At 33.9% G+C, this 13,338-nt stretch overlaps 2 protein-coding genes across 2 annotated transcripts; both read left to right on the forward strand.

Annotated features, from left to right (window-relative positions):
• The first annotated feature begins 2,955 nt into the window (after positions 1-2,955).
• Positions 2,956-5,340, forward strand: LOC108996598 (60S ribosomal protein L9). Its single transcript, XM_018972579.2, has 3 exons — positions 2,956-3,485; positions 4,809-4,931; positions 5,018-5,340. The coding sequence occupies exons 1-3, from the start codon at positions 3,114-3,116 to the stop codon at positions 5,102-5,104; spliced, it is 582 nt and encodes a 193-aa protein (XP_018828124.1). The 5' UTR covers positions 2,956-3,113; the 3' UTR covers positions 5,105-5,340.
• A 3,017-nt stretch (positions 5,341-8,357) lies between these two features.
• LOC108996597 (glutelin type-D 1-like) lies at positions 8,358-11,236 on the forward strand. Its single transcript, XM_018972577.2, has 3 exons — positions 8,358-8,821; positions 9,947-10,667; positions 10,880-11,236. The coding sequence occupies exons 1-3, from the start codon at positions 8,626-8,628 to the stop codon at positions 11,031-11,033; spliced, it is 1,071 nt and encodes a 356-aa protein (XP_018828122.2). The 5' UTR covers positions 8,358-8,625; the 3' UTR covers positions 11,034-11,236.
• The last annotated feature ends 2,102 nt before the right edge of the window (positions 11,237-13,338 follow it).

The following is a 13,338-nucleotide window of genomic DNA, read 5'->3' on the forward strand; positions in this document are numbered from 1 at the left end:
TGCGACGCAAAAATTCGATGCAAAAAAATGATTTTTGGCGACGTTTTAGTTGGTTAGCTGCTAAAACTTTTAAATGAGTCAACAATTGCGACGATTTGGGGCGTAGCATATTTCGCTGCCAATGTATATTTGCAGCGAATGTTGGGGTTATTTGCGGCAAATTTTTGCGCCGGAAAACGCCCTTTCTCTTATAGTGTATATTTATAAAAATATAAGTTTGTCTTATTGGCAATTCCTTTTTTTTTTTTTATAACAAATTTAGCCAATATAATTTTGTTTTTAAAATTATTTCTAGATGAATTTGTTCTCTGCTAAAATGAGAGTTTTTGGCTTAAATGAAATACATGAATTAATGACTTTTTTAAAATAATATTACATTATCTATTTTATGTGAATTGATTTTTTTTTTTTTGATAGAATGTGAAACAAATGTGATTGTATTCTAATTTAAACGTTTTTTTTTTAGTTTTAAATTCACACTACAAATGTGATTGTCATTTTATTTTTCTTTTTAAAAGAAAGGTTTAGATCCTTAGATCCTTATATCGATGGGTGAAAGCCCTGAAAGAGAGAAGAAACAAATTGTAAATAATTCTTAATGAACAGAAGAAAAAGTAATTCTTAAAAAAAATGGTTTTGAGAAGGAAGTACTGAAATTATATGAATTAATATAAGAGTATTGAAAATTGAGAGAAAGAAAATAAGCATTAGCAAATCTATTTAAAATGTTAGCTATAGTCTCTAAAGCATTAGCAATAGGTTAGGCAAAGTTTTAATTATTTTTTAGTTAATATATCACTTTTTTCACTTTGATTTCTATACTCAAGATTTAGGCATAGTTTGGTACACAAACCATCTAATCTAATCTCATCTAATCTAATTATTATAATTTTGTCAAATTCTCACACAAAATACAATAAACGATTCAACTTTTTTAAATCTCAAAATAAAAAATAATATTCTTACAATATTTTATTCAACTTTCATCTCATCTCATCTCTTCTCATCTCAACTTTCAGCCTCACATTAGATTAGTCATCTAATTCTCTATAAGAAGCAAGTTCAAACGTTACAACCCTTGTTAGCTAGCATTACCAATGATTTTAATGAAACTAGGATATTCTTCAATCCATATCCGATCTCCATCTGCCAGCAACGCATGTTTTGCTAGATAACGAGTTGTCTTTTTGCTTATATTTGCACATATTGCACTTTCTAGGTCAATCTCTCATTGAAGACCAACTTCATCTCTTCAATCATTTGACCATAGTTACTTTCTCAAAACTTATCCATTCATGTCTCATACCGTGATTCCAATATTTTCCATTTTATCTATCTTTTGAGTTATGACTGCATCTCAATTGACTTACACTGTATCTCTTTTAAGTTTTGTCTATTGCACTCATTCACCCTGATTCTGCAATTGTCCACTTTGACCACCGTAAGTGGGTCGATTTGAGGATCCTGATTGAGGAGGTTGGTGAAGTACATATGTTCATGGTCTTGTGAATCCATCTCTAAGAAATTATATACACACAACAATTGGTAGGGATGTTAGACACTTAAGAACTGTAGAGACATGATTTTGTTAGCTGGCTCAGGAACCGAATGGTAACATATAGGAAATTTGGCACCCTCGAATGACTGCAACAACCGGTTGCCTCTACTTATTGGTTGTCTAGATTACCGTGCCATAGAAGTATGTACCACATTTCATGTGTCCCCACGAGGCTTTATCATTATCACAGCCAATGTGGTTAATCCAACAAAGAAAATTGAGCGACATTACTATAAAACACAACATAACACCAAGCAATTTACTTTACAAAATCCAACAAAAAATACTAAGCAAAGCTGCATTATTGATTTCTTTTATTCTCATTGCTTGTTGAAACTCTTTGACGTCTCCTATTTCCAATTTATTTACTTTGGTTGGGCTAGTAAAACTTCCATAAAAGATTACAACATTTCTTCGGATTCATATCTTTTTCATAATGCATGCTACCAATTTAGCTTCCCCAACGGTCAACTTCCCCATTAGCATGCTCCATAACTCCAGGAAATCTTCTACAACACATGATCATTTCTGCAGTGGACTACCTTAACACTCCTAAGTGATAAAGATATGTGGTGCTTGAGATCTCATATTATCTGAGAATGAGAAGCTCTTATCTTTATAATGATTCCAAATGGAGCTACAATTGTATCATTAACTAGTTCTCTTGACATGTAAGTCAGATGTGGCTTGGACCTCCATTAGAATAGTTTATATGGTATTCTCTAAGTATCAGATGGTCCCGATAAGGACGTTGAGAATTTAATGGAGGGCATTATAATACCTCATACTAAGGATAAGGCAAAACATCACTAGCAAATGACGCTACAATTGTATCATTAATTAGTTTTTTTGACATGTAGGTCAAATGTGGCTTAGACCTCCATTAGAGCAGTTTATATGATATCCTCTAAGTATCAAATGGTCCCAACAAGGAAGTCAAGAATTTAAGAGAGGACATTGTAATACCTCATACTAAGTGATAAGACAAAGCATCACTAGCCACAGGACAATTCCAAATAATATTTAAAATTCAAAGTGATAAGATATTGATTTTTTCATAAATTTTATCATTAAATTCCAAAGTAATATTTAAGATTTATAGAAACTCATTTAATAAATAACCTTGAAAACTTCGAGGATGCTCATTCACCTACGTTCAAATGCACCAAAGAAATCAAGTATTTTTAAAGATAATGAAATTTACAAGGGAGGAGATATTTTTTTTTTTATAATTTTCAAATTTAAAGAGGGCGGACACGGATGAATACATGGGGTGTGGCGCACTGGCGGCGGGGGAAACAACCGCTGGTTGAGGAATGGGCCGAGGGCCGAAAGTTATGCATATAGTACGGATCACTCATACTTTAAACTAAAGGACATCAGGCCCAATAGATTAGGTTCTAATTCTCGAAGGGAAGCATTTTAGGGTTTCAGCGTTTTTTTATAGACAGACTCGTCACAGCTATATAAAGTCACCAGTCATTTTTGTTTCTAGGGTTTTGGTGCCTCCATTTTCTTCGCTTCGCTTAGACTCAGAGACAGAAACAGAGCAAAAATGAAGACCATTCTCTCGTCGGAGACTATGGATATCCCAGACGGCGTAAAAATCAAGATAAACGCCAAGATCATCGAGGTGGAGGGTCCGCGCGGTAAACTCATCCGGAACTTCAAGCACCTCAATCTAGACTTTGATCTCATCACTGACGAAGCTGGCAAGCGAAAGCTGAAGATTGAGGCCTGGTTCGGATCCCGGAAGACCTCGGCTTCGATCCGTACTGCTCTCAGCCACGTCGAGAACCTCATCACCGGCGTCACCAAGGGCTACCGCTACAAGATGAGGTTCGTGTACGCTCACTTCCCCATCAACGCTAGCATCACCAACGCTAACAAGTCCATCGAGATCCGTAATTTTTTGGGTGAAAAGAAGGTACCTTTTCTGCAATTTTGAAATGGATTTTTCTTGTTTTAAGGTTCTGTCTTTTGCTTCGTTTGGATTTTGATGCTTATTAATTTCTTTTTCTTTTTTTTCCTGTCATCTGTCTTGTTTATATACGAATGGTGGTTTGATCTGTGAGAATTAGTAACGATATTCGAACCTTAGTTCATTATTTAGTTTAATTTATTAGATTGTTGGTGTATATTGATTCTTAACTGGAAGAGTTATTTCATAGTTTACCTGTTCCATGATAGAGATTATATTGTTTATTCTGTAGTCTTATTAATTTGTGGCTTTATTTTATTTATCTCTATCCTAATGTTGAATGTTGATTGACTGCTAAAAAAATGTTGAATGTTGATTGCTGTTTGATTTAACACATACTATGGATATTTATAATCCCCATTTATATTATACATATTGTATATATTTTTATTAAAATTATGTTTGTGGTTGTACTCGTGTTCATGCATGCACAAGGTGTGGACCTATCGTACTTGTATTCTAATCTACGAATACGGATTGGTTAGGATACTTTGGAGGACTACGTTCTTGTTTCAGAATTGTCCTTTCGAACCCCTTCCAGTTGCTCGTTCAAACATTAACATTGTTGGAAGTTGTAATCACGTGCATTGGATTGCCATAAATTAGTTATTTGCAGCTACTCTTAATTTTTCTGATTTTAATGGTGGGCAGTTCTGTTGACATTGTGTTCCTTTTTACCCCATGCCTTTTCCGAAAATTTGTTTAGGATATGGTGGCATTAGATATTCCACTGTCTCGTTTTAAACATCACTGATACCATGTTACTTCATTTTGTTATTGGTGTACTGATATATATTACTTCATGAAGTGGAATGGTAATAGAATAAAGTAGACGAAGTCAATTTTTCAATGGGTAACTCATTTGTTGCTTCCTTTGGATAAGGCTTTTATCAAGCATAGATGCCTGCTTATTTGCACACAAAACACAAGGATTGGAAGGGGGGGGGGGGAATAAAAATAGAGTAGTTGGTATTGTTTAAACTGTTTTCTTGTTTCCTATTGGTTGCCATCTTGTTTGATTTATGGTGGCTATTGTGGAAATTGTTACTACTCGAGGTGTATCTATCTTGCAAGTCTTGTAGATCATATATATTGAGTGCATTTTTTGTCTTTGTTGAATTGAATCTAGAACAGGTTGAAGAATTGGTTTTGTAGTTATTGTTTTTGATGTTGCTAGGGGATTTAGATTCAAGTACATTGATGTTAAACTTTAGCTTATTCAACAGTGAAATGAGGACTTCATTGGACATTGTATTTTTTGGTTGTTAGGTAAGAAAAGTGGACATGCTTGATGGAGTGTCCATTCTCCGTTCCGAAAAGGTCAAGGATGAACTAGTTTTAGATGGGAATGACATTGAACTTGTTTCTCGGTCCTGTGCCTTGATAAACCAGGTCTCTCTCTCCCCCCAAATGCGAACAATCATTTTTATACCATGTTGCTTGCACTTGCTGATCTGACGTCTGTTTTGGGTTTGCAGAAATGTCATGTGAAGAACAAGGATATCCGGAAGTTTCTTGATGGTATCTATGTCAGTGAGAAGGGAACCATCCTTGAGGAGGAGTAATTGCCGGTGGGATAGAAATATTGTCTTAGTTTTTTGATTTGGTCTTTTTCTTTTACGCCTTTTGTTCGCATTTCATAAACTTTTGAGCATAACATTATGAGCTTTGTTGGAATTTGATTTGGAATTTTGTAATGTCGAAATTACCGGTGGTTAATTAGCCGACATGTGCTTCAAAAACAGTTTAGTTTATTTATCCTCCGTAATTTTGTTAAATTGAAATCATAGTTTTTGTGTTCGACTTGAATATTGTAAAATAGGTTGTTCCTCTTCGAGACTTGGGAAATCTGGTGCTTTCCTTCACGTTCACAAAATTTTTCATTTCATCTTATCTAATTATTATAATTTTTTCAAATTTTAAAATAAAAATAATATTAAAAAAATATTTTAATAATATTTTATTTAACTTTTAACTTTTATTTTAATTCATCTCATATTAAATAGATATTAAATAGAGCATGGCTACTTAATGGAAGAATGTGCTTTTCAGTCATTTAACTTTAAAATTGTGGCGAAATATCAAAATTCCCCCAATCAGATTCCTCCATTCACACACAGCCAACATCAACGCCGTTGGCCACCTTCGAGCTCCGTCCGCCACAGTAGAGGACTGGTTTAGGCTGATGAGAGATGGGGCAGGGTCGTTGGTGGCGTCTAAGCTTCTTCTCTCATTAAAGCTTTTGGTTGAAACCTGATGATCAGTGGTGGTTGGGTCTGATGTCATGTTGGGGTCCATGGCTGATTGCAATTTCTTCAGTTTCTTCTTCAGGTGGGTGTTCCAACAGTTTTTGAAAAATGATAGGTTACTATTTATTTACTACTCTTTTTATATTTAATTTTTTTTAGTTTTTTATATCATTATCTGTTCTTTGTGAGAGGTAGGAAGCTATGGCTGCCCACCTGATCAACCCAAATTTGGAAACTCAGAAATACAGACTACCAATTCCAGCAAAACAAGTAATTGAGAGGAAAAAAGAACAAGGAAAGAAAGGACAAGATAATGTTTTGCAAAACCAAATAAAATTTGAAAAAAAGGACATGAGGGAGTTGAATTTGTCTGTAGTTGAGTTTTTTCTTTCCTCTTTCTTTTTTGCCTGAAGATAAAAGAATACAGAGAAAATTGCTAGAAAAAAATTGTAATGTTTGAAGATTACTGTTACCCAGAAAAGCCTGCAAATGGATTATCATCCCTTCTTCATGTGGAGTGAAGTTCCCTCTTTTGATTCCAGGTCTAAGGTAGTTAGTCCATCTAAGCCTGCAACTTTTGCTGCACCTCAGTAACCCTCTTTGTGGACAAAAAGAGATGGATCTGTCAGTGCATTCAGTCTCAAAAAGAAAAAACGTTGAAAAAAAAAAAAACAAACAAATATCATTCAAGTTCATGGAACCCCCAATGGAAGTGTACCGATTTAAGAACATCTCCTCAAATACAGAAGATACAAAAAGCATGAAGAATCTTGATCTATATTATTGCACATACCAGTATTGGTTGGCACTGATCTCCAATTTCCTCGACCATGTTCTTGAATGACGTCAGATAGAGGACGTCAGATTTTAGAGAGAGAGAGAGAGCCCACCTTCGAGCAGTGCCTGGGCAAGGAGAATTTGGGGGAGGGAGTCATAGCAGTCAGTGCTCATTTGAAAATTGAGGGAGGCGAGTCGTAGCAGTCGGTGCTCATTTGAAAATTGAGGGAGGCGAGTCCTAGCAGTGCTCATTTGGGGGAGGGATGAAACGGAATCGTTTTATTAAGTGAAGTTCCGTTTCGTTAAGTATGCGTGGGCAGGCCTTGAATAATGACTACACCTAGAATTATTCTAGCCATCCTCCCCCTTCCTTCTTGGTGTAATATAAGGCCTGATTTAAATTTAGAGATAAAATAAAATAATTTTATATAAAAATTGAATAAAATATTATTTTTTAATATTATTATTATTTTAAGATTTAAAAAAATTAAATTGAGATTTAAAAAGATTGCATTGTTTATTATATTTTATGTAAAAATTTAAAAAAATTATAATGATGAGATGAAATAGATGAAACAATTTTTGAATTCAAATGGGGCTAAGTCTAAATAATTTTGAAAATAACAACAAAAATTTAGAATTTATAATCGGCTCAATCTTTATATAACTCAGATCTCTGCGGTTTATTTCAATCCAACTAAACAAGAAAATTACTGTCAAAATATTTATAAAATAAGTAATAAAAGTAAAATTATTTTATCAAAATATTATCATTTTAAGAACTCATTTTACAAGTTACAACTACTCTTTGTTGATTGTTGTGTTTAAAAAAAATTACTCATTAATTTTTAATGTTTTGATATTTTCCCTCATACGTTTTTATTCATCATTTTATATTTTATCTTTATTTTTTTTATTTTTTTAGTTTTTTATTTTTTTAGATTTTTATTAAGGGTATTTCTATTAAATTCTTGGTGGGATGCACTATAAATTTTTGAGTAGTTTGACAAGGTGATTGTCAAAATTGAAAAATTGAAGATGATTAGAGACAATTTTTTTTTCAATTTATCAATTGACAATCATCTTATCTTAACGCATCATATCATTGGTGCGGTTTCATTCGAGCAAACTTTATCCACGACTTTTCCATAATGAGAAATATATTTACAATCGTAAATTATATAATCGCCACGTAATTATTTTTAAAAAGTGAATAAAATATAAAATTTATATGAAAAAAATAATTTTTTAATAATAGATCCTATTTTTTTTTAAAAATAATTATGCGGTGTTTATGCACTTTATAATTATATATAGAATTATTCTTTTTTAATATAAAAAGAACATCTATGTGAAAAAGATAGTCCGAATGGCTTATATATTTATCTTGCGGAGCTTTACCTAATCGGTTATAACTTATGAGATGAGATGAAAGTTAAAAAAATATTATTAGAATATTATTTTTGTTTTAAAATTTAAAAAAATTGAATTATTTTTTATATTATATTTAAAAATTTAAAAAAATTATAATGATAAGATAAAATAATATAAAATTAAATGAAATGATTTGTACAAAAAAAGAAGAGAAAACATAAATCACACTCTACTGTACATAACACACTCTGCACATTAAGTATATTAGGTGAAAAAAAAAACTACAGCACTGGTGTGCTGCGGCTATGGGCTGATGCCCAGAAGAGCTCAAAAGGTAAACAGCGATCCTGCAAAATTTTCAATAATAGCAAATGAAATTCGGTTATCAAAGGGAAAAACCAACAGTTTTATGCCACTTTTGTTATGAGTGGGGAAGCCAATACGGAAACAAATCATTCGCTATCTTATCTTTAACTATCCTTTTCTGCTTCTAATCCTAATAAAGTAATAAACAAAGCATCTCATCTGTTGCAGATCTTTACAAGTGAAATAATCTCCTGACTGCTAGCCTATATATACACACACACACCCACCCACACCACCATTCTCAGTTTCTTTGAATGCATATATTCTCTGCTTTTTCACATTTCTTTGTTGGTTTCACGGAAAGTTAAAGAAGAAAATAAATGGAGCTTGATCTTTCTCCAAAATTTGCCCAGAGAGTGTATGGAGGCGATGGTGGTTCGTACTATGCGTGGTCCCCATCAGAGCTCCCCATGCTGCGTCAAGGCAATATTGGTGCAGCCAAGTTGGCCCTTGGAAAGAATGGTTTTGCTCTTCCTCGTTACTCTGACTCCGCTAAGGTTGCTTATGTCCTCCAAGGTATATATATATATATATATATATATATATATATATATATATATATATATATTCGGTATCTGATCTTTCATATTTTGCTCTCTTTTTTTTTCTGTAGTTTTGTGGGTATCAATTTCTGGTTTCTGCTTAATCGTTTTTGCGTGTTCTGCTGTTGCCTGTTGTTGTTAGATTCATTGAATGTATTAGTAAACAGCTTGACGATTGCCTCTCTCTCTCTCTCTCTCTCTCTCTCTCTCTCTCTCTCTCCTGCGATCATGAATTTACTGAATAGATGGGTTTTTTGTTATGTAGAATAAGATGTCAATTTTTTTTTTAAAATCTTTTAAAAGTATTCTTCACTGAGTTTGTTGGTGAAATTTAATAAGGTTTGGAGGTTTCCCAGGTTCTTTTGATGCGTCATGAAGTGCTTAGGGTTCTTTTGGAATATCACCTAGCCGTGAAAAATAAAATACGTGGAATTTAACATAATACCACCATGACTTATATACCACTCAACCTTGAAGTGCTGCGCTAATCATTATTTGTTAGAGATCAGAATTTCCTAATGTTAGGGGATTATTATATGCAAGAACCACAGGCATTGGGCACCTAATACCCAAATACAGAAAAAAAAAAAAAAAAGCCCAAGTGCTTTCGAAGATTTGATCACCCAAAACTTATAGACATTTATTGACCTTATTATTATATTGCGTCCATCTTTTATACTCTATCGTCTGTTATAATTTTTTCCCCAACCTTTTCTTGGGGGCTGTTGCTTGAGATTGGTTATTTAATTGGATAAAAAGAAGTGCAATTAGATGGTTTGAATTACTACTGAAGAATCAGTTTTAGGCGTTTATATGTTGAACTGAATTATGATCTGTGGTCCAGCTTGTAAGAATGACTTGATTATTTAGATTTTTAAACAGAGTAAAATTGAGCTATTGGGCATGTGCCAGAATATTTTGAATTTTCTCTTGAATGTAGTTCAGGCAAATTCAGTTTTGTTGATGGCTTCTACCAAGATACAGACCATTGTTAGAATATGATCCCATTACCATTAGCTGCTCATGATATACAATACCATTTTTATTATAATTTAGATTATCTTTTTGGTTACTCTTCATTGATCTTTCTTTTCCCTAGGTAATGGTGTAGCTGGAATTGTTCTTCCTGAATCCGAAGAGAAGGTCATTGCAATAAAAAAGGGTGATGCCATTGCTCTTCCTTTTGGTGTCGTTACATGGTGGTACAACAAAGAGGATGCTGAGTTAGTTGTTCTTTTCTTGGGAGACACTTCTAAAGCTCACAAAGCTGGTGAGTTTACTGATTTTTTCTTGACGGGTTCCAACGGGATCTTCACTGGCTTCTCAACTGAGTTTGTTAGCCGAGCATGGGACTTGGATGAGAATGTTGTAAAGAGCCTCGTTGGAAAGCAATCAGGCAATGGGATTGTCAAGCTTGATGAGAACTTTAAAATGCCTGAGCCAAATAAGGAACATCGAGAGGGCATGGCACTGAATTGTGAGGAGGCTCCATTAGATGTGGACATTGAAAAAGGTGGAAGGGTTGTGGTCTTGAATACCAAGAACCTTCCTTTGGTTGGTGAAGTTGGACTTGGGGCTGACCTTGTTAGGTTGGATGGTACTGCCATGTGCTCTCCTGGATTCTCTTGTGATTCGGCATTACAGGTAACTTATATTGTTAGGGGTAGCGGCCGTGTTCAAGTTGTTGGTGTTGATGGTCGCAGGGTCTTGGAAACTACTGTTAAGGCAGGGAGTTTATTCATTGTGCCAAGGTTTTTTGTTGTTTCGAAGATTGCTGCTCCTGATGGTTTGGAGTGGTTCTCTATCATCACCACCCCCAAGTAAGAAATTTTCCACTTTCTTAGCCGTAATATCACATTTCTGTTAGAATACTCATATATATCTAATGAATTTTGTAGTGCACTTCTTTTTGGCCCTTTACCCGATCTCTGTTGAAGCAATGATTATCATCAAGACAGAACCAGTCATGGCAATGGCCATATCATGAATAATTTTCTGTACTGAATTTTTTGATCTTTTCTTTCTGTGGCAGTCCAATATTCACTCATTTAGCTGGAAGAACTTCTGTGTGGAAGGCTTTATCTCCTCAGGTACTTGAGGCTGCATTCAATGTGGATTCGGATACGGAGAATCATTTCCGTTCGAAGAGGATGTCTGATGCCATTTTCTTCCCTCCACCAAGCTGAACAAAATGAACTTGCTTAGTTTCAATTTTCTTTGTTTCCCCAATAAAAAGGCTTAGTGTTTTGCTAGTCTGTTCCAGTTTATGGTTAAAGACCTGTTAAAATGGTTCATTCTGGATTTATATTTGGGTTGCGGTTCTGTTCTGGTTTATAATCGTAGACTTGGTTAATATGGTTTCAATCTGAATCATCATGTGTTAATCGTAGTTGGTTTGTCCAAGTCTTTTAGATCTATGCTGTATAATTTTTCATTTTATTTTGGTCAAGCATATAATTTGTACACATGTTGCTTAGCTGCTGTTGCTGAACGGGCAGAAGTAACTCCAGTGTGTGGGTGCTATATGTTTGTCTTTGAGTATTATTCAAGTTCTATTTTACGCCAGTTTGCGAGTAAAGTGTCTCACTCCAACTAGTATCATCCACCAAATATTCTTAAAGAGTGATTAGGAAAAGAAAATTGAACTTTTCTGGGCTTTGAGCTTCAAGCAACTGTTTTTCAAGAGGAAATCCGCAATACCCTCATTTACCCCTCCAATCTGCTATCTGCAATTTTACCAGAATCTCTGTAAAGAATTGATTATGAATAAAGTGTGAAGCCATCATCTCTCTCTACATACTGTTGTAATGTATCAATTTCTTTCTTTAACTTGCTTAAATTATGTTCACTTGTGTTATATTTTCCAACTGACTTCTCACTGCATAAAATGAACATAGATATTTCTTTCACAAGTCTGAGCAATGAGTATGATCTGTGTATGAACAAAGTAACAAGAGATATTAAGAGTAAGAAAAATGTTAAATGTACTTAAAAAAAATTTATTTCACTACATGTCAGTTAATGATATACTGAAAATTATGAAATTTGATATTCAAAAGCAAACTAACAAAGAGCAATGCTACGTACAGTCCTTAAATGGGGATTGCATTGCAATCCCAATTAATTTTGTCTTTAAATTTTTTTAAAATTACAATAACATCCTTATCAAAATGGTACTTTTTTTCATTTAATGAAGGGCTTACACATGCAGTCTCTATTTGGAGATTGCAAATAGGATTTCTCACTAACAAAATGAGTCTTATAAGTAAAATTATAAATGTAAGTATATATAGTACTATTCTAAGAGTAATGACTTGTTCAGCTCCTAAATAGACAAGCGCCCCTTTATATAAAAGTGTAAAAAAAAACTTATTTTTGCAACGAAAAGTTTTACTCATCATACACTTGCTTTTATTTTTTATTTTTTTTCCTTGACAAGTACTGTGTGATGCAGGAAAGATGAGTAGAAGAACTCTTTTAAAGACTTATACATGACTTATGTATTTCGAACTTCTAATAGATTTGGTTAATTGACAGTTCAAGAAATAATATTAGTATTTAGTTCTTTCTCTGGCAAGAGAATGTTTCTTTAAAGTACTAACACTAATAAACATTTGCTTTGGATCCAATTTGAAAAATAACATGGATCCATGAAGACTATGGAATATTTTTCTCCCTCTCACTAAAATGAAAAAGAAGGTTCAATGATTGCCCCCAATTAAGGTCTCTTTCAGAACAAAATAGGAACCGAATTGATGCAAAAATGACCAAACAGAACAAATTTCCAGCAAAGTAGACGCCAATCATGAACGAATCTGTATAAAAAAAAAAGTTTTTTTTTTTTTTTAATTTCTTGTTAATATTGTTAATTGGGATGAAAGAACTGATCAAAGGAAATAAGAACCAAGCTGCATGGTAGTATTGTAAACTGGGGTCATCAAAGTTTTTTCTTTTTCCCTTGGTCTTGATCTTTGCGCATAAAACGAATCCGGGTACAATGATATTTGACATTGCTGATGGTGACACAAGAGGATGTCTATTCTGAATTTGCTACTGACTCATGTTCGTGGCTTAGCTAGCAATTGCATGGGGACCTTTCACATGGACATAGGGTACAACAACTAAACTGAGATGCTCAGAACCTGCTCTGGTTGAGGGTCCTTTTGGGTGAATCATTGCTAGATTTCTTTATCCTGATCATGTTTCCACTTCTACTGTTCGTTTCTAGCCCTGAGGATATATTTTAATTGGCCCTTCCAATTTCTTCTCTTTTTGCCTTCTGGCACTGGATGACTACTACCTTTTGGGTGGTTGTTATCATGCAGATCATGCAACTTGCTTTTAGTGTGGAGAAATATTATTGAATTCAGATCAAGGAATGTATTTTAACATCATTATTCTCTTTGGTTGTCCCTCACGGTTCTAACTCACTTCCTTTTTTTTCTTTCTGAATTTTAAGAATATCCTCATTCATAGATCCTAGATCCCTAT

Source organism: Juglans regia, chromosome 13 (assembly GCF_001411555.2).
Source record: "Juglans regia cultivar Chandler chromosome 13, Walnut 2.0, whole genome shotgun sequence".
Lineage (NCBI taxonomy): Eukaryota > Viridiplantae > Streptophyta > Magnoliopsida > Fagales > Juglandaceae > Juglans > Juglans regia.